The sequence below is a fragment of the Cherax quadricarinatus genome, chromosome 34 (assembly GCF_038502225.1).
Source record: "Cherax quadricarinatus isolate ZL_2023a chromosome 34, ASM3850222v1, whole genome shotgun sequence".
Classification (NCBI taxonomy): domain Eukaryota; kingdom Metazoa; phylum Arthropoda; class Malacostraca; order Decapoda; family Parastacidae; genus Cherax; species Cherax quadricarinatus.
This window is the reverse complement of record NC_091325.1, coordinates 886,958-909,927: the sequence shown is the minus strand read 5'-3', so window position 1 is coordinate 909,927 and position 22,970 is coordinate 886,958. Positions and strand designations below refer to the sequence as shown.

General features: G+C 40.6%; 1 protein-coding gene across 2 annotated transcripts in view; it reads right to left on the bottom strand.

Moving 5' to 3' along the window:
* Positions 1-22,970, bottom strand: part of LOC128693710 (ubiquitin-associated protein 1) — a 57,829-nt gene that overhangs the window by 14,210 nt on the left and 20,649 nt on the right. Inside the window, exons 5-7 of one of the 2 annotated variants that reach the window (XR_011392750.1) lie at positions 22,041-22,172; positions 14,852-14,983; positions 13,708-13,882 (exon numbers count right to left, since the gene is read on the bottom strand). Coding sequence is in view for 1 of the 2 variants with exons in the window: in XM_053783533.2 (XP_053639508.2) it covers positions 14,888-14,983; positions 22,041-22,172 (228 nt within the window). In the remaining variant the exon portion in view is untranslated. Of the gene's footprint in view, positions 1-7,391; positions 13,883-14,851; positions 14,984-22,040; positions 22,173-22,970 lie in introns of those variants that run through there. The other variant, XM_053783533.2, reaches the window with a different exon arrangement.

Genomic DNA, 22,970 nt, shown 5'->3' with positions numbered 1-22,970 from the left:
CAGTGAAGAGGCGGGGCCAGGAGCTGAGTCTCGACCCCTGCAACCACAATTAGGTGAGTACAATTAGGCGAGTACACACACACACACACACACACACACACACACACACACACACACACACACACACACACACACACACACACACACACACACACACACACACACGCCTTCCCTGTTATCCCTGCTTGGTCCTCCAGTTTTTGCACCAATCTCTTGTGTGGAACTGTGTCAAACGCCTTCTTGGACTGCAAGAAGGCGTTTGACACAGTTCCACACAAGAGATTGGTGCAAAAACTGGAGGACCAAGCAGGGATAACAGGGAAGGCACTACAATGGATCAGGGAATACTTGTCAGGAAGACAGCAGCGAGTCATGGTACGTGGCGAGGTGTCAGAGTGGGCACCTGTGACCAGCGGGGTCCCGCAGGGGTCAGTCCTAGGACCAGTGCTGTTTCTGTTATTTGTGAACGACATGACGGAAGGAATAGACTCTGAGGTGTCCCTGTTTGCAGATGACGTGAAGTTGATGAGAAGAATTCACTCGATCGAAGACCAGGCAGAACTACAAAGGGATCTGGACAGGCTGCAGACCTGGTCCAGCAATTGGCTCCTGGAGTTCAATCCCACCAAGTGCAAAGTCATGAAGATTGGGGAAGGGCAAAGAAGGCCGCAGACGGAGTACAGTCTAGGGGGTCAGAGACTACAAACCTCACTCAAGGAAAAAGATCTTGGGGTGAGTATAACACCAGGCACATCTCCTGAAGCGCACATCAACCAAATAACTGCTGCAGCATATGGGCGCCTAGCAAACCTCAGAACAGCATTCCGACATCTTAATAAGGAATCATTCAGGACCCTGTACACCGTGTACGTTAGGCCCATATTGGAGTATGCGGCACCAGTTTGGAACCCACACCTAGCCAAGCACGTGAAGAAACTAGAGAAAGTGCAAAGGTTTGCAACAAGACTAGTCCCAGAGCTAAGAGGTATGTCCTACGAGGAGAGGTTAAGGGAAATCAACCTGACGACACTGGAGGACAGGAGAGATAGGGGGGACATGATAACGACTTACAAAATACTGAGAGGAATTGACAAGGTGGACAAAGACAGGATGTTCCAGAGATTGGACACAGTAACAAGGGGACACAGTTGGAAGCTGAAGACACAGATGAATCACAGGGATGTTAGGAAGTATTTCTTCAGCCACAGAGTAGTCAGTAAGTGGAATAGTTTGGGAAGCGATGTAGTGGAGGCAGGATCCATACATAGCTTTAAGCAGAGGTATGATAAAGCTCACGGCTCAGGGAGAGTGACCTAGTAGCGATCAGTGAAGAGGCGGGGCCAGGAGCTCGGACTCGACCCCCGCAACCTCAACTAGGTGAGTACAACTAGGTGAGTACACACACACACACACACAGAGGTACGATAAAGCTCATGGTTCAGGGAGAGTGACCTAGTAGCGACCAGTGAAGAGGCGGGGCCAGGAGCTTGGACTCGACCCCTGCAACCTCAACTAGGTGAGTAACTAAGTGAGTACACACACACACACACACACACACACACACACACACACACACACACACACACCTACCTACCTTTAGGTATACATCTCCTCCAGTAAAGAATTTCATTTACAAAATCTCTCATCTCTGCACAGTATCTACTGTAATCTGCTTTATTTGTAACTCCTCCTCTTCTCTACACTGACTAGAGTATTTTGAATGTTATGATCATATTCCTTCTCATTTCAAGTTGCATAAGATACAAGAGATATAGCTCATACAGTCTTCACTTATAGCTCAAGACTAACAGCTGTGGCACCAGTGTGATGGTATACCTGGAAACTTTCAGGAGTTTTGTTTTTGTATTGCTAGCTGAGTTCATAGTACAGCTGCAAGTTTGTCTAAGTGTATATAACTAGCAGAAATTGCTAGTTTAAATCCACCACCAGGAAATAACTCAGGTTTCAACTACATGATATGATTTAGCTCTGGTACTGCACGTACTTTTGATTCTGTATATGGAGACCTGGGTACTCATTTGTCCCACTTACTAAATCTTAGATCGTCATCGTGATTGTTGCTGAAGTGTGGAAATCCTTGGTTATTCCTGTGTTTGCTTATTATATTATTCTCTTATGCATATCCCTTTATTTACTGTTCTTAACATATATAAAAATACTTTCTAAACACCTCTTTAACTGAAGCAAATGGCATGCTGCTGGCAGTAATAAAGAAAAGACACTGCAGAATATGATTTAATTTTGACAATATGTGGATTTGTTAAGCTCTATCAAGATTTTAAGAACCAAACATTGTCCCAATAAAAGCTTGTCTTGCAAAATGTATCCTCTCCTAACCTCTTTGATCCCCATGAGGTTCAACTTCATTTTCTTCCCATGAATGATCTTCCTGTATCAAACAACCTATCCATAACTATAAAATAATTTTTACTTTATATCATACGTCTTCTTGATCAGTACTTTCCTCCAGGTCACAAGGTCAAGTTCACAAGTCTTTCCTCATGGCTTTTCCTTTTCAGCTTTAGTACTAGTCTTGCTTCTCAGCTCTAATACCAGTCTCATCTAGTACTAGTTTCATGGCAAAGTGAGATGTTTGTATTGGAACCACATATTCAAGCAGTAGCATTATGTAAGCAATAGTGAACACTGACATACCAGTTACTTGTCTCAAGGACTGTATCCACACAGTCTGACCTGAGGTTAGGTGCACCTCCTAACTGCCTGATCAAGAAGGCTGTTGCTGCTAACAGCCCACAGTCCTGCATAACCATCACAACCAGGCTCCTCTGGCACTTGTTGAAGGTAGTGGTTCAGTTTCCTCTGGTAAATTTCTACCTTTGTCCCTGCATGATGTGTATATACATGTATTTGGTTTATATGTGAGCAGGGTAATATTTTGTGAAGAGATTCAGGAAAAACAGTTTGCTGGACTTGAGTTCTGGAGATGGGAAGTACTGTTCCTGCACTCTAAAGGAGGGGTTTGGTTATATATGCTGTTTAGAGTGACATCTAAACTATTGTACCTCTGGCAAGACAGTGATAGTGTGAATAATGGTGAAAGTGTTTCTTTTTCAGGTCACCCTGCCTTGGTGGGAGACAGCCAGCATGTTAAAAAAAAAAAATGCATATTTACTATTTTCTGCAGTATTGAAGTATTGGAAAACAAATGAAAAGAGGTAATAGAAAATAGCGTACCTAACAATCTGTATAATAATTTTTTAATGATTCTGAATACAGTGGAACCCTGACTTACGAGTGTCCCAACGTATGAGTTTTTTGAGATATGAGCCGTCCCTGGGTCGATTTTTTGCTCTGAGTTACGAGTCAACATTTGAGTTACGAGCTAGCTCCCCCCCACTTCCCCCTTAACCCAAAACCTGGACACCTCTCTTGCTTATCTACGATTTCATGTTTTAATTCCATGGAAATCATCCTTTTTTTCTTATCAGCACTGTCATTTATACTTACTTTCTTAGGACTCATGGTTGGAAAAGCAAAATTTGGCCAAATGACTGTCAAAAATGTAAGAAAAGCAGGAGAGAACTGCTCCCACAGCTAGGTAAACAGTGCACTGAGTTGACTTCGTTCTGAAGCTCTCGTTATAATAATGTATTATTATAACATGCTGGTGAAGGTATCTTGATCTAGGGAATTGGATATGTGCTCTAGTTCCCTAAGTTAATAATAATAATTATAATAACAATAGAGCTTCAGTTCCCTAAATTAATAATAATAATAATGTACATTCTAGGTAGTAGGTTGGTAGACAGCAACCGCCCAGGGAGGTACTACCGTCCTGCCAAGTGAGTGTAAAACGAAAGCCTGCAATTGTTTTACATGATGGTAGGATTGCTGGTGTCCTTTTTTCTGTCTTCTCATAAACATGCAAGATTTCAGGTACGTCTTGCTACTTCTACTTACACTTAGGTCACACTACACATGCATGTACAAGCATATATATGTATGTATACACATCCCTCTGGGTTTTCTTCTATTTTCTTTCTAGTTCTTGTTCTTGTTTATTTCCTCTTACCTCCATGGGGAAGTGGAACAGAATTCTTCCTCCGTAAGCCATGCGTGTTGTAAGAGGCGACTAAAATGCCGGGAGCAAGGGGCTAGTAACCCCTTCTCCTGTATATATTACTAAATGTAAAAGGAGAAACTTTCGTTTTTCCTTTTGGGCCACCCTGCCTCGGTGGGATACGGCCGGTTTGTTGAAAGAAAGAAAGATATATATATATATATATATATATATATATTATATATATATATATATATATATATATATATATATATATAATATATATATATATATAATGTATATATATATATATATATATATATATATATATATATATATATATATATATATATATATATATATATATATATATATATATATATATATATATATATACACATACATACATACATACATACTGTACTTTAGGTAGTAGGTTGGTAGACAGCAACCGCCCAGGGAGGTACTACCGTCCTGCCAAGTGAGTGTAAAACAAAAGCCTGTAATTGTTTTACATGATAGTAGGATTGCTAGTGTCCTTTTTTCTGTCTCATGAACATGCAAGATTTCAGGTACGTCTTGCTACTTCTACTTACACTTAGGTCACACTACACATGCATGTACAAGCATATACTATATACACACACCCCTTTGGATTTTCTGCTATTTTCTTTCTAGTTCTTGTTCTTGTTTATTTCCTCTTACCTCCATGGGGAAGTGGAACAGAATTCTTCCTCCGTAAGCCATGCGTGTTGTAAGAGGCGACTAAAATGCCGGGAGCAAGGGGCTAGTAACCCCTTCTCCCATATAAATTACTAAATTTAAAAAGAGAAACTTTTCTTTTTCTTTTTGGGCCACCCTGCCTTGGTGGGATACTGCCGGTTTGTTGAAAGAAGAAGAGACAGACAGACAGACAGACAGACAGACAGACAGACACACACACACACACACACACACACATGGAAGGCAAATCTTGTATCACAAACCTCCTGGAGTTTTATGACAAGGTAACAGAAGTAAGACACGAGAGAGAGGGTTGGGTAGATTGCGTTTTCCTAGACTGCAGGAAGGCCTTTGACACAGTTCCCCACAAGAGATTAGTGCAGAAGCTGGAGGATCAGGCACACATAAAAGGAAGGGCACTGCAATGGATAAGGGAATACCTGACAGGGAGGCAGCAACGAGTCATGGTACGTGAAGAGGTATCACAGTGGGCGCCTGTTACGAGCGGGGTCCCACAGGGGTCAGTTCTAGGACCAGTGCTATTTTTGATATATGTGAACGACATGATGGAAGGAATAGACTCTGAAGTGTCCCTGTTCGCAGATGATGTGAAGTTGATGAGAAGAATTAAATCGGACGAGGATGAGGCAGGACTGCAAAGAGACCTGGAGAGGCTGGACATGTGGTCCAGTAACTGGCTCCTCGAATTCAATCCAGCCAAATGCAAAGTCATGAAGATTGGGGAGGGGCAAAGAAGACCGCAGACAGAATATAGGCTAGGTGGACAAAGACTACAGACCTCACTCAGGGAGAAAGACCTTGGGGTGACCATAACACCGAGTACATCACCGGAGGCACACATCAACCAAATAACCGCTGCAGCATACGGGCGCCTGGCAAACCTGAGAATAGCGTTCCGATACCTCAATAAGGAATCGTTCAAGACACTGTACACTGTGTATGTTAGGCCCATACTGGAGTATGCAGCACCAGTCTGGAACCCACACCTGGTCAAGCACGTCAAGAAGTTAGAGAAAGTACAAAGGTTTGCAACAAGGCTAGTCCCAGAGCTCAAGGGAATGTCGTACGAGGAAAGGTTAAGGGAAATCGGACTGACGACACTGGAGGACAGAAGGGTCAGGGGAGACATGATAACGACATACAAGATACTGCGGGGAATAGACAAGGTGGACAGAGATAGGATGTTCCAGAGAGGGGACACAGGGACAAGGGGTCACAACTGGAAGCTGAAGACTCAGACGAGTCACAGGGACGTTAGGAAGTATTTCTTCAGTCATAGAGTTGTCAGCAAGTGGAATAGCCTAGCAAGTGAAGTAGTGGAGGCAGGAACCATACATAGTTTTAAGAAGAGGTATGACAAAGCTCAGGAAGCAGAGAGAGAGAGGATCCAGTAGCGATCAGTGAAGAGGCGGGGCCAGGAGCTGAGTCTCGACCCCTGCAACCACAATTAGGTGAGTACAATTAGGCGAGTACACACACACACACACACACACACACACACACACACACACACACACACACACACACACACACACACACACACACACACACACACACACACACACGCCTTCCCTGTTATCCCTGCTTGGTCCTCCAGTTTTTGCACCAATCTCTTGTGTGGAACTGTGTCAAACGCCTTCTTGGACTGCAAGAAGGCGTTTGACACAGTTCCACACAAGAGATTGGTGCAAAAACTGGAGGACCAAGCAGGGATAACAGGGAAGGCACTACAATGGATCAGGGAATACTTGTCAGGAAGACAGCAGCGAGTCATGGTACGTGGCGAGGTGTCAGAGTGGGCACCTGTGACCAGCGGGGTCCCGCAGGGGTCAGTCCTAGGACCAGTGCTGTTTCTGTTATTTGTGAACGACATGACGGAAGGAATAGACTCTGAGGTGTCCCTGTTTGCAGATGACGTGAAGTTGATGAGAAGAATTCACTCGATCGAAGACCAGGCAGAACTACAAAGGGATCTGGACAGGCTGCAGACCTGGTCCAGCAATTGGCTCCTGGAGTTCAATCCCACCAAGTGCAAAGTCATGAAGATTGGGGAAGGGCAAAGAAGGCCGCAGACGGAGTACAGTCTAGGGGGTCAGAGACTACAAACCTCACTCAAGGAAAAAGATCTTGGGGTGAGTATAACACCAGGCACATCTCCTGAAGCGCACATCAACCAAATAACTGCTGCAGCATATGGGCGCCTAGCAAACCTCAGAACAGCATTCCGACATCTTAATAAGGAATCATTCAGGACCCTGTACACCGTGTACGTTAGGCCCATATTGGAGTATGCGGCACCAGTTTGGAACCCACACCTAGCCAAGCACGTGAAGAAACTAGAGAAAGTGCAAAGGTTTGCAACAAGACTAGTCCCAGAGCTAAGAGGTATGTCCTACGAGGAGAGGTTAAGGGAAATCAACCTGACGACACTGGAGGACAGGAGAGATAGGGGGGACATGATAACGACTTACAAAATACTGAGAGGAATTGACAAGGTGGACAAAGACAGGATGTTCCAGAGATTGGACACAGTAACAAGGGGACACAGTTGGAAGCTGAAGACACAGATGAATCACAGGGATGTTAGGAAGTATTTCTTCAGCCACAGAGTAGTCAGTAAGTGGAATAGTTTGGGAAGCGATGTAGTGGAGGCAGGATCCATACATAGCTTTAAGCAGAGGTATGATAAAGCTCACGGCTCAGGGAGAGTGACCTAGTAGCGATCAGTGAAGAGGCGGGGCCAGGAGCTCGGACTCGACCCCCGCAACCTCAACTAGGTGAGTACAACTAGGTGAGTACACACACACACACACACAGAGGTACGATAAAGCTCATGGTTCAGGGAGAGTGACCTAGTAGCGACCAGTGAAGAGGCGGGGCCAGGAGCTTGGACTCGACCCCTGCAACCTCAACTAGGTGAGTAACTAAGTGAGTACACACACACACACACACACACACACACACACACACACACACACACACACACCTACCTACCTTTAGGTATACATCTCCTCCAGTAAAGAATTTCATTTACAAAATCTCTCATCTCTGCACAGTATCTACTGTAATCTGCTTTATTTGTAACTCCTCCTCTTCTCTACACTGACTAGAGTATTTTGAATGTTATGATCATATTCCTTCTCATTTCAAGTTGCATAAGATACAAGAGATATAGCTCATACAGTCTTCACTTATAGCTCAAGACTAACAGCTGTGGCACCAGTGTGATGGTATACCTGGAAACTTTCAGGAGTTTTGTTTTTGTATTGCTAGCTGAGTTCATAGTACAGCTGCAAGTTTGTCTAAGTGTATATAACTAGCAGAAATTGCTAGTTTAAATCCACCACCAGGAAATAACTCAGGTTTCAACTACATGATATGATTTAGCTCTGGTACTGCACGTACTTTTGATTCTGTATATGGAGACCTGGGTACTCATTTGTCCCACTTACTAAATCTTAGATCGTCATCGTGATTGTTGCTGAAGTGTGGAAATCCTTGGTTATTCCTGTGTTTGCTTATTATATTATTCTCTTATGCATATCCCTTTATTTACTGTTCTTAACATATATAAAAATACTTTCTAAACACCTCTTTAACTGAAGCAAATGGCATGCTGCTGGCAGTAATAAAGAAAAGACACTGCAGAATATGATTTAATTTTGACAATATGTGGATTTGTTAAGCTCTATCAAGATTTTAAGAACCAAACATTGTCCCAATAAAAGCTTGTCTTGCAAAATGTATCCTCTCCTAACCTCTTTGATCCCCATGAGGTTCAACTTCATTTTCTTCCCATGAATGATCTTCCTGTATCAAACAACCTATCCATAACTATAAAATAATTTTTACTTTATATCATACGTCTTCTTGATCAGTACTTTCCTCCAGGTCACAAGGTCAAGTTCACAAGTCTTTCCTCATGGCTTTTCCTTTTCAGCTTTAGTACTAGTCTTGCTTCTCAGCTCTAATACCAGTCTCATCTAGTACTAGTTTCATGGCAAAGTGAGATGTTTGTATTGGAACCACATATTCAAGCAGTAGCATTATGTAAGCAATAGTGAACACTGACATACCAGTTACTTGTCTCAAGGACTGTATCCACACAGTCTGACCTGAGGTTAGGTGCACCTCCTAACTGCCTGATCAAGAAGGCTGTTGCTGCTAACAGCCCACAGTCCTGCATAACCATCACAACCAGGCTCCTCTGGCACTTGTTGAAGGTAGTGGTTCAGTTTCCTCTGGTAAATTTCTACCTTTGTCCCTGCATGATGTGTATATACATGTATTTGGTTTATATGTGAGCAGGGTAATATTTTGTGAAGAGATTCAGGAAAAACAGTTTGCTGGACTTGAGTTCTGGAGATGGGAAGTACTGTTCCTGCACTCTAAAGGAGGGGTTTGGTTATATATGCTGTTTAGAGTGACATCTAAACTATTGTACCTCTGGCAAGACAGTGATAGTGTGAATAATGGTGAAAGTGTTTCTTTTTCAGGTCACCCTGCCTTGGTGGGAGACAGCCAGCATGTTAAAAAAAAAAAATGCATATTTACTATTTTCTGCAGTATTGAAGTATTGGAAAACAAATGAAAAGAGGTAATAGAAAATAGCGTACCTAACAATCTGTATAATAATTTTTTAATGATTCTGAATACAGTGGAACCCTGACTTACGAGTGTCCCAACGTATGAGTTTTTTGAGATATGAGCCGTCCCTGGGTCGATTTTTTGCTCTGAGTTACGAGTCAACATTTGAGTTACGAGCTAGCTCCCCCCCACTTCCCCCTTAACCCAAAACCTGGACACCTCTCTTGCTTATCTACGATTTCATGTTTTAATTCCATGGAAATCATCCTTTTTTTCTTATCAGCACTGTCATTTATACTTACTTTCTTAGGACTCATGGTTGGAAAAGCAAAATTTGGCCAAATGACTGTCAAAAATGTAAGAAAAGCAGGAGAGAACTGCTCCCACAGCTAGGTAAACAGTGCACTGAGTTGACTTCGTTCTGAAGCTCTCGTTATAATAATGTATTATTATAACATGCTGGTGAAGGTATCTTGATCTAGGGAATTGGATATGTGCTCTAGTTCCCTAAGTTAATAATAATAATTATAATAACAATAGAGCTTCAGTTCCCTAAATTAATAATAATAATAATGTACATTCTAGGTAGTAGGTTGGTAGACAGCAACCGCCCAGGGAGGTACTACCGTCCTGCCAAGTGAGTGTAAAACGAAAGCCTGCAATTGTTTTACATGATGGTAGGATTGCTGGTGTCCTTTTTTCTGTCTTCTCATAAACATGCAAGATTTCAGGTACGTCTTGCTACTTCTACTTACACTTAGGTCACACTACACATGCATGTACAAGCATATATATGTATGTATACACATCCCTCTGGGTTTTCTTCTATTTTCTTTCTAGTTCTTGTTGTTGTTTATTTCCTCTTATCTCCATGGGGAAGTGGAACAGAATTCTTCCTCCGTAAGCCATGCGTGTTGTAAGAGGCGACTAAAATGCCGGGAGCAAGGGGCTAGTAACCCCTTCTCCCATATAAATTACTAAATTTAAAAAGAGAAACTTTCGTTTTTCTTTTTGGGCCACCCTGCCTTGGTGGGATACTGCCGGTTTGTTGGAAAAAAAAAAATAATGTACATAATACGTACATAATAATAATTCAGAATGCTGCCACTAGTTGGCAGTACACATGTTTACATCACTGTCAAAGCAGTTCTCTATGCTTTGCTTACAATTTTGATAGTCATTTGGCCAAATTTCACTTTTCTAACCATGGGTCCTAAGAAAGTAAGTGCAAAGGACAGTGCTGAGAAGAAAAAGACAATGATTTCCATGGAATTAACTCAGGAAATCATAGATAAACATATGCAAGGTGCACGAGTTGTGGATTTAGCCAGACAATACCAGCGCAGTACATCTACCATATTATTATTTTTATTAACACATCAGCTGATTCCCACCAAGGCAGGGTGGCCCGAAAAAGAATAACTTTCATCATCATTCACTCCATCACTGTCTTGCCAGAGGGGTGCTTTACACTACAGTTATAAAACTGCAACATTAACACCCCTCCTTCAGGGTGCAGACACTATACTTCCCATCTCCAGGACTCAAGTCCGGCCTGCCGGTTTCCCTGAAACCCTTCATAAATGTTACTTTGCTCACACTCCAACAGCATGTCAAGTATTAAACACCATTTGTCTCCATTCACTTCTATCAACTACGCTCATGCACGCTTGCTGGAAGTCCAAGCCGCTTACACACAAAACCTCCTTTACCCCCTCCCTCCACCCCTTTCTAGGCCGACCCCTACCCCACCTTCCCTCCACTACAGACTTATACACTCTCGAAGTCATTCTGTTTTGTTCCATTCTCTCTACATGTCTGAACCACCTCAACAACTCCTCCTCAGCCCTCTGGATAATAGTTTTGGTAATCCCACACCTTCTCCTAATTTCCAAACTACAAATTTTCTGCATTATATTCATGCCACACACTGCCCTCAGACATGACATCTCCACTGCCTCTAGCCTTCTCTTCATTGCAACATTCATCACCCATGCTTTACATCCATACAAGAGTGTGAGTACAACTATACTCTCATACATTTCCCTCTTTGTCTCCACAGACTCCTAGGTGCACCACTCACCCTTTTCCCCTCATCAATTCCATGATTCACCTCATCCTTCATAGACCCATCTGCTGACACATCCACTCCTAAATATCTGAATACATTCACCTCCTCCATACTCTCTCCCTCCAATCTGATATCCAAACTTTCATCACCTAATCTTTTTGTTATCCTCATCACCTTACTCTTTCCTATATTCACTTTTAATTTTCTTCTCTTACATACCTTACCAAATTCATCCACCAACCTCTGTAACTTCTCTTCAGAATCCCCCAAAAGCACAGTGTCATCAGCAAAGAGCAACTGTGACAACTCCCACTTTGTGTTTGATTCTTTATCTTTTAACTCCACACCTCTTGCCAAGACCCTCACAGTCACTTCTTACAACCCCATATATAAATATATTGAACAACCACGGTGACATCACGCATTCTTGTTTAAGGCCTACTTTTACTGGGAAATAATCTCCCTCTCTCCTACATACTCTCACCTGAGCCTCACTATCCTCATAAAAACTCTTCACTGCTTTCAGTAACCTACCTCCTATACCATACACCTGCAACATCTGCCACATTGCCCCTCTATCCACCCTGTCATATGCCTTTTCCAAATCCATAAATACCGCTCTCTTTTATCCCCTTTGCCTTTATACAAAGGAACTATGCATGCTCTCTGCCAATCCCTAGTTACCTTACCCTCTTCCATACACTTATTAAATAATAGCACCAACCACTCCAAAACTATATGCCCACCTGCTTTTAACATTTCTATCTTAATCCCATCAATCCCAGCTGCCTTACCCTCTTTCATTCTACCCACTGTTTCATGAACTTCCCCCACACTCACATCTGGCTCTCCCTCACTCCTACAAGATGTTATTCCTCCTTGCCCTATACATGAAATCACAGCTTCCCTATCTTCATCAACATTTAACAATTCCTCAAAATAATCCCTGCATCTTCCCGATACCTCTAACTCTCTACTTAATAACTCTCCTCTCCTATTTTTAACTGTCAAATCCATTTGTTCCCTAGGCTTCCTCAACTTATTAATCTACTATATGTACGGTGCTAAAGGAGCAGGAGTCGATAAACGCTATAGCGCCACGCAAGGGTTTTACAATAACGTCTAAGCTGCGGACCTCTCTCCATGAAAAGATGGAGAAGCTGCTGCTGACGTGGTTGAGAGAGAAGCAGCTTGCAGGAGATAAAATATCAGTTATGTTCAGTGATTAAACAAACAAATTGTATCAGTTATGTTCAGTGTGTAAGTACACATACACTTTATATAAACAGTTTATCATTTCTTTACATTCTGTAGTGTTGTGGCATGCAAAGAGTACGTAACCTTTATTCGGCGCATGTACACACCCTCATTTACAGGCTATCTCCCCCAACCAGCGAACCAGGTTGCTAAGAGTTGATGATGGGGCCCCGTCGTTCAACTAGTGACCAGGTTCTAGCCAATAAGAAGATGGTTTTGGCAATCGCAGAGGATATGTGGGTACCGCTCTCCTGTCTGCCCTTGTCATTCCCATTCTAGAGCTGGTTGAAGCACGGTCTGCTATCTTGTGGCTTCTATTTCTGCCTTGCTTACCGTGGAGTGCACTATACTTATCACTGTACATAGTGTACATATTGCTGTTCTAAATTGGTGAAGGATAATATAAGTCTAAACTTTTTCTGCTGTGTTTATTTTGCTCCCATTACACCCGGGATAACAGGCCATTTGGATTCCTGGGTTGTAATAAGTGTATTATGATTTATTAATTATTTATATACGATATTTTCACCCTGCCTCGGTGGGAGATGGCCGACTTGTTGAAAAAAAAAAAAAATTCAGTGTTTTCCTCAGAAAACTAGTGATCTACTGCAGTTACCCTCAAAAATACTCCGTTTTCTCTTACAATAACAGCATGGGAAGATACTATACAGTCAAATTGGACAGGAAATGGCGGACGCTTCCGCTGCTGCCTCTGCCACTATATTACGGCATATTTTATTCATTCTAGAGTATATATCATGTTTCCGTGTTAATTACATTGTTTATTATGTCATATTAGATGAAATGTGATTGATAAATAAGCCATACAGTAATTTATCTCGTCTCTCCAGAGTGCAGGAACGAATTAATGGCTTTTCAGTTAATTTAAATGAGGAAAATTAATTTGATATACAAGTAAACTGAGTTATGAGCTAGCTCCTGGAACGGATTAAACTCATAAGTTAGGGTTCCACTGTACTTTATATTAAACTGTGTCAAAACTCACAAGTACTCAGGAGACTAGGACTGAATGTGCAGTTCTCTACAGTCATCTCTTTCTCAAATGAAGAGCGAGCACATACAATTATCACCTGTATTGACATTGGTCAAAAGATGAGTGTCACTGTTGTCCTTTCTATTATGCTGGCAGCTAGTTTCCTTTTCCTCCTTAGTTAAGCCAACTGTAGAAACAAACACAACGATAAATGTGAAATTCTTATAAATTATAAAGGCTATAATCAATCATATCAAATATAAACTTTAAAACTGCCTCAGAGTATTCTGAAATAAGAAAAGTTATGTATAGTAGTACACTTTTTTTTAAGCACACTTCTCTTGTTGAAAACATACTAAAATGCCCACATAAGTTCTGATATGTTCTGCAATAAATTTATATTACTCAAGGAAAAACAGCCACACAATAAGTGGAGAAGATATGGCAGAAAATTTGTTATCCTACTGTATACATCATTTACAGTGCTCAGTCTAGATCAAAACTCCTGATATGAGTTTATTTGAAGCTGTAGTGAGCCCTAAACTGTCCCAGCAATTCAGTGTTTTAAGAGGATCTTTGTCCATGACTCTACCTGGGGATCATCTATAGATGATTTTTGAGTATTATTCCACTCTCATGGCTCTCTTCGAGGCCAAGATTCTCTAAAAACTAATTGGTCAGCCAAGCTGTTGATTTTTGCAACCTACAAGCCAACATAGCCATTGGACATCTCAAACAATGAGTCAAAAATTTCTGTCTACAAATTACTGCCTATGGTGCCAAGAGTATTTCTTAAATTTACAGGCATATGTAGAAAAGTCTTTAACCTTATATACAGTACTGTATTAATGTTATTCTTTAGAAGTCGCATTTTTGTGTCCACAATTCAGACACAAGTTATGTGAATGCAAGTCTAGAAGATCAGATACTTAATGGTATTCTAAATAAACAGTAAAAGGTCTCTACATTTTATAACTGCTTCTTTATAAAAGCACAAGAATCACAAGAGCTGAATTCTTTGTCTAAAAATTATAATCTTGTAAAAAATAAAACACCTCATCCCTACTAACATGGTATTAAATTTTATGAAATACATTTGGAGTCCAAGACATATGCAGTTACAATACGATATTAAAATATTGCTCCTCTTTCTCACCACATCCTGGTAATGCAGGATGATGCCAACCAACTCCTAAGCTATGAGTTCTTCTAAGGCTTTGTCTCGGTCATTGTCGTGTTTCAGAAGGGCATCCACAATTCTCTCTTCTTCAAACCCAAGGTCCAAGAGCTGCAAAGTAAAGAGTACACTGACAATATTTAAATACAGTGGCAATATTTAAGTACAGTGACAATATTTTAGTACAGTGGTAATTTTTAAGTACAGTAGCAATATATAAGTACAGTACACAAATAACCCCCACATAGAAGAGAGGAGCTTATGACTACATTTTGGTCTGACTCAGACCGAAACGTCGTCATAAGCTCCTCTCTTCTATGTGCAGGTTATTTGTGTACCGTTCCAGTCACGGTATTATGCCTTTTTTTGTTATTTATAAGTACAGCAGCAAGATTTAAGTACACTGACAATATTTAAGTACAGTGGCAATATATAAGTACAGTGGCAATATTTCAGTACAGTGGCAATATTAAAGTACAGTGGTAATATTTCAGTACAGTTGCAATATTTCAGTACAGTGGCAATATTAAAGTACACTGACAATATTTAAGTACAGTTGCAATATTTAAGTACACTGACAATATTTAAGTACAGTGGCAATATTTAAGTATACTGACAATATTTAAGTACAGTTGCAATATTTAAGTACAGATACAATATTTAAGTACAGTGGTAATATTTAAGTACACTGACAATATTTAAGTACACTGACAATATTTAAGTACACTGACAATATTTAAGTACAGTGGTAATATTTAAGTACAGTTGCAATATTTAAGTACACTGACAATATTTAAGTGCAGTGGCAATATTTAAGTACACTGACAATATTTAAGTACAGTGGCAATATTTAAGTACAGTGGCAATATTTAAGTACAGTGGCAATATTTAAGTACAGTGGCAATATTTAAGTACACTGACAATATTTAAGTACAGTGGCAATATTTAAGTACAGTGGCAATATTTAAGTACAGTGGCAATATTTGAGTACTGTGGCAATATTTAAAGTTTTTACTACACATTCTTGAGCTTAATAATGAGAGCACACAAACAAATTTTGAAATCAATTTTTGATGTTCCTCTGATAAGAGATCATCTTCACTCATATCACTACAACTAATACTTTAATCACTATACTCACAATACAATACTAGAACTCTCAGACAATACAAATAAGTCAATATATTCACTACAAAAAAATTTCCATGTGATAACAGCAACACTTTTTTGTCAATCTGTATTTTGTAGATGAATGGTTCAGAGAACCGACACATTGATAAATTAGACAAATGTGCAACTTTTGGGTAACTTTATTGAGGAAACGTTTCACCACACAGTGGCTTCATCAGTCCATACAAAGGAGAAATGTGAAGAACAGGAGGAGAATGAGGTAATCAGTCCCTCAACCTTGAGTCGACTCAATTCTCTATCATTTTATAAGAAAAAATAATTTTTTTTTTTAAATTTTTGCAACACCAGGAGACACCTCAGGATTTGGGGGTTGCGACAGTCATGGGGTTAAAGTGCAGGCATGGTACTTCCCATTTCCAGTACTGAAGTCCGGCTATATAAAAATAACCGGTTTCTCTGAATCCCTTCACTAAATATTACCCTGCTCACACTCCAACAGCTCGTCATGTCCCAAAAACCATTCTTCTCCATTCACTCCTATCTAACACGCTCACGCACGCTTGCTGGAAGTTCAAGCCCCTCGCCCACAAAACCTCCCTTACCCCCTCCCTCCAACCTTTCCTAGGCTGACCTCTACCCCGCCATCCCTCCACTACAGACTGATACACTCTCGAAGTCATTCTATTTTATTCCATCCTCTCTACATGTCCAAACCACCTCAACAACCCCTCCTTAGCCCTCTGGAAAATAGTTTTGGTAATCCTGGACCTCATCCTAATTTTCAAACCACGAATTCTCTGCATTATATTCACACTACACATTGCCATCAGACATGACATCTCCACTGCCTCCAGCCTTCTCCTTGTTGCAACATTCACCACCCATGCTTCACACCCATATAAAAGCATTGGTATAACTATATTCTCATACATTCCCCTCTTTGCTTCAGAAATATGAAACAAAAATCTGCTGGGCTAAATAATTTAGAAACAACGGACAAAGCCTACTGGTTATAGATCTGGCCAATATTGCTACAATTATGGCAAAACACACTCACCTTTGTTCACCACAATTACAATTACTGGCTACCTACCACCCCATATTAGTTTGTTAAATCATGGGTTTACTCTATACTTAAGAGTTAAAAGTTATATGGAACAAATCACTTGTGTATAGTATACTACAGAAGGGCCCCACTCATACAGCAGGTTAGGTTCCAGGCTACTGCCATAAAGTGAATTGCCCTTTTTTTTTTACTTTTAAATACATATAAATGCCTGATAACATGTTTACACTATCATATATTAAGTCAGCAATAGAACTAGACCTAAAATAAAAAATGTAAAATGTATATATATACAGTACATTCATTAATTAGCTTTTTGGCCTTAATGTAGGGCGAGAGCCGAGTAGTATTTAATGTAGGAAGTCAGGAGATGAAACCGGCCTCTGCTAGCTTCAAATTTATCTGCAGCAGCTTTCTCACCTCTCTCATCCTTCATAGAATTGATGAGACTTTGGGCCTTGGACTGGATAATGGCTTGGCTTAAAGGCACGTTGTAACTAGTTTGATCTTCAGTCCATATCAATAAAAAGTTTTTCCAAAACAGCAATAAGGTTATCAAGTTTTCTTATAACTTTAGTGTTCACTGGTGTAGCCTTTTTAATTTCCTGCAACACTTCTCTTTAGAGTTCATTTAAAGTAAGAACCTTACGATGAAATAACTTCAAAACACTTGAAACTCTGGTTAAGTTTCCAGATGGAACTGAGATGTAAACCTCACAGCAACACCCAGTTTTACTTGTAGAAGGAAAGATGATTATTATTATTATAAAACGCCATGAGGAGGGTGCTCCATAAATGTTTACATGGTGATATTGTTTTGGGTGGGTGGTCGGATACATACGTATTTCATACGCATCCACTGGCCGTCGGCCCACCGCTGATACAAGGAATACAAAAGGAATGTTTTTCTACAGTTACCCCCAAGTTGAACAAAGAAAACGTAATTCTTGCCTTGTCACTACTACAAGCCGCCCGGCTACCACACCTCACATTTATGTTAATTTGTTTTCTATTATTGTATGTATTTTGTTTATATGATATGTAGTGTGTTTCTTATATAATTTTGAAAGAATGTCATATTTGGATTAATGAAAATGTCCATAGTAACATAATATACAACATTTAAAGCGCTCCAGAGTGATTATTATTATTACTGTGTTTTCAATACAGTGGACCCCCTCATAACGATTACCTCCGAATGCGACCGATTATGTAAGTGTATTTATGTAAGTGCGTTTGTACGTGTATGTTTGGGGGTCTGAAATGGACTAATCTACTTCACAATATTTCTTATGGGAACAAATTCGGTCAGTACTGGCACCTGAACATACTTCTGGAGTGAAAAAATATTGTTAACCGGGGGTCCACTGTACTAGTGAGACTCGTAGCTACTTCCTCGCCTGCCATAGCAACTCCTACTTTGTAGCAATGTCAAATAGTGATTTTGATGTACCTGTCTGCCAGCACAGTGTGTAAGTTTATTTAGGTAAATACAATTATCAATAGTATCACAGTATTATCTCAGCCATAAATATCCCTTGCTCACTGAGTTTAATCACTTTTAACTTTGCACTTAACCCTTTGACTGTCGAAAGGCCCAATCCTGAAGTGTCTCCTGGTGTCACAAAATATTCAAAAAAAAAAAAAAAAATTATTTTTTCTTATGAAAATGTTAAGATTATTTTTCTGATTGTTTTAGTCCATAAAAAAAATTTTCCCATCAGTACTTACCGAGATATAGAGGTGTGAAGTTTGCTGAAAATGATCTGTGAACGGCAACAGCGGCGACTGCCGCTCACCTGGTAAACTTTGATTTACTTGTGTTCGATGGCTTCTTGTTTTTTTCACTATTTTATTTTTTTCACATAACTTTTGTGGCCTGTGAGACCAAATTATTGTGCAATGTTCAAATATACACTCGTTGAATGTAACACAATTATAGCAAAAACACTCGTATCATTATAATGTTGCTAAAACTTGTTTACACAAACAATATAAAAAACTGTTTATTATTATTGTTCTATAATATATATACCTATGTACAATCACTGGACACTTTTCTAGAACTGCTGCAGCTTGTGGAATTCTTTGAAACATGGGTATAAGCACAATGGTGTTTTACACTCCTCACACATAAAACGAGTGTCTCTCCATTTTTGTGGGCATTTTGTGGTATGTCCACAGACAAAACACCTCTTCTGAGCATTTTTCTTGAGAGCAGTAGCAGGCAGTGGTATGGGGTAGTGATCACCAGGCCTCAGACGAGAGGACATGTGTTGATAATTTCGTGGGCGCTGGTCTATTGCAGGTGTTGTTCCTTGGTACTTGAATATTATTTGTCTGATGACTGTCAAACAAAATTCACCATATTTGGGTTTGTTCTTGGTCTTCAACTTATACATATTATAAGCATTCAGCATGGAAATGTCAAGAAGATGGAAAAACAGTTTTATGTACCACTTATAACTCTTGCGAACACAGTCAGCAAACCCAATCTGCATGTCACATTTGCCCACTAAGTGCATATTGAGGTTGTAATCCATCACAGCTGCAGGTTTTACAATGGGTTCATTGGTCTCTCTATTCTGCTTGCCAGTGTCTACCATTTCGTGTCGGTGAACTAATGTCAGCAGTGTGACATCACGTTTGTCATGCCACCGAAATGACATGATGTCACTGGCAGCAAACACCTGCACTTCACCTCTATGACTGCCAGCATCGAACCTAGGCATATGTTTACGATTTCCACGCACTGTGCCACACACATCTGCCATGTTCACTCGCAAGAAATCACTGAGTATAGGGCTTGTGTACCAGTTGTCAGTATATAAAATATGCCCCTTACCAAGATATGGCTCCATCATTGTTCTAACCACATCACCAGAGATACCCAGTAACTTCCTGGTATCTTCCAATGTTTTACTGCCAGTGTACACAATTATATCCAAAACCAGACCAGTTTTGCAATCACACAGAACAAATAACTTTATACCTAAGCGTTTCCTCTTGCTTGGTATATACTGTTTGAATGCGAGTCTTCCTTTGAACAAAATCAAAGACTCATCAATAACAAGCTTCCTGAAGGGATAAAAATACATACAGCACTTTTGTTTCAGGCACATAAACACACGTCTGATCTTATATAACCTGTCACTTCTGTCAGGCCTTGTTTTGTCTGAAAAGTGTAACATACGTAACAGTAACACAAATCTATTCACTGGTATAATGTCACTGAAAGCAGGGGTTGAAATCAGGCGGTCTGTTGTCCAGTATGTGTTGACACTGTGCTTATACACATGTGGCATAAGCATTATTGTGGAAAAGAGCAGATACATCTCTGCCACAGTTGTGTCCTTCCACTGGTGTAGGCGTGATCTTGGTGACAGAATAGTGTTTGCCATGGTGTACTCAAAGTATGTATTGCTTTCCCTGACAATAATGTCCATCAGGGGTTCACTGAAGAACAACTGAAAGCATTCCAGTTCAGTGGGATTGTTCCCAAGTGTACATGATGGCCGTATTTCACTTTGTCCTCCATCAAAGTCATGGGGACTGGGAACAAACTCGTCATCTTGCTGCCAATCCCAGATGCGGTCAGCTGGTGGGTTCTGGATATTGTAATGTGGTTGTGGTTGTGCAGGTTGTGGTTGTGGTTGTTGTGGGAGTGTGGAGCCGGGTGAGGCTGGTTGTAGTTGTGCAGAGTCAGCAGCGTGGGTAGTAGCGTGGCCCGCTGCTGGTGTCACATGACTCGTGCCACCATCACTATCACCACCACCGCCTGCTGCCTCACTTGCATCATTGATACTCATCGTAACAATATCGTCATCTTCACTATCAGGTCGTGGTGTAGGGCCACGGGATGTGCTCCGAGATGTACTCCTTCCTCTTGGAAGAGCATATGGCACACTACCAGACCGCATGCGACGTCGTATATACTGCCGCTTCACTGGGGAATATTCACCCTCACTGTCACAACTAGAACTGCTTTCAATAACCTTGAAATCACTATCACTATCACTTACACTGCTCACATCTGAGTCTTGTACACGGGCAAATAGTTTCCTCTTTCGTCCTGGTACAGGTGAACACGAACGAGCCGGCCCAGCACCAGAGGTGGAAGGTTGTGGGTCATCTGGGTTTTCATTACTAATTACGTTATCCTGGGCACTTTTTTTGGTCACACCCGCTTCAAAACCAGGGAATTCACTTTCACTGGCACTTTCATCGCTGTTTGAGCTATCACTTGGGAACAAAAGACCTCCAATCCGCTGAGGAGTGAGGAACTTCTTACCGCGAGGCATGGTGAAAGTGGACTACCAAGATGGCGTTCCCACAATGCACCGCTGAGTCCCAGATTTTTTTTTTCACAGGGTGCACACCCACCACTGAGACCCATTCTCTCTCATGTAGGCCTACCAGCCCTCTCCTGCTTGATTTGAAGCCGCTAGAATTTATGTGTATAGATACGTCAAACACGGTATCTCCCATGACGTATATATACGACCGCAACAGTCAAGGGGTTAAAGTGAGAGCCTTACAACTCCTCTTTTATCACAACTACCCTTAGATGTCATTGTAACTGATAAAGAGTATATATAAAATACACAATAACTTTAAAGCACTTGAAACTTTGGAAAGTTTTCAGACATAATCAGGAGAGCATGGAGGATGTAAGCAAACTAAGAGTGGATGGGTAGGACGCGGATGCTGTAATAGCAAATAAGGAGCCGTATAAATGAATTTTTGGGTATAATTTGAAATGTCCATATTAGTGAATCACCATAAAGTTAAGCACCATAAAGTTGAGCCCTACTCTATAATGTAAGAGTGAATCGTACATGGAGAGAAAATAAAAAACAGTCTGGATGGGCTCTGCATATTTCAGCCACAATCAGAGACCCTCTGACTTACTTTTTCATTGATTAATATTTGAGAAACTTGTATCAACATCCAGACACAAGCTGACAGTACCTGCTTAGCAGCAGCAAGGTGATCGCGTGTCTTCTGGACATCCCCTAAATAATGGTAAAACGCACGCTCTGCTTTGTATCCATCTTCACCATTCTCTTGAAGAGATTGTAGAACTAGAAGAACCTCAATAAGCTGAAACAGAAAGCTTCATTCATTCTGTAACCCTCTCTCTCTCTCTCTCTTTAAAGCTTATTTATAATTCTGAGAGGTTTCTCTAGACATGTCAATAAATATTGTAGTAACAATGGCACTTCATATTCTGCTGGGCAAATAATTCAAGTCCTGAATCTGAAACAACCTGAAAGGGACAATGTTAATTTATACTTCAGTATAGCTATGAAGTTAGAAAATAAAAGGTATAATACCATGGCTGGAATAATTCAAAACTAAGACACAAATTGGAGATGAAATACCATCGATATTCATCTCCAATTTGTGGGTCACTTGTGAATATGAAATGAGAATTTCACAATACAGTAATGTGTACGTAACAAACTGTGTAAGAACTGGGGACTACTCCCACCAACTTGTTATGCTGCACAGTAGTTGATAAGCGTGTATGCACCTGGAGAAGAGAGGAATGCAGAGGAGAGAGAGAGATTTTGGGAGATGTTAAGTGAATGTATAGGAGCCTTTGAACCAAGTGAGAGAGTAATTGTGGTAGGGGACCTGAATGCTAAAGTAGGAGAAACTTTTAGAGAGGGTGTGGTAGGTAAGTTTGGGGTGCCAGGTGTAAATGATAATGGGAGCCCTTTGATTGAACTTTGTATAGAAAGGGGTTTAGTTACAGGTAATACATATTTTAAGAAAAAGAGGATAAATAAGTATACAAGATATGATGTAGGGCGAAATGACAGTAGTTTGTTGGATTATGTATTGGTAGATAAAAGACTGTTGAGTAGACTTCAGGATGTACATGTTTATAAAGGG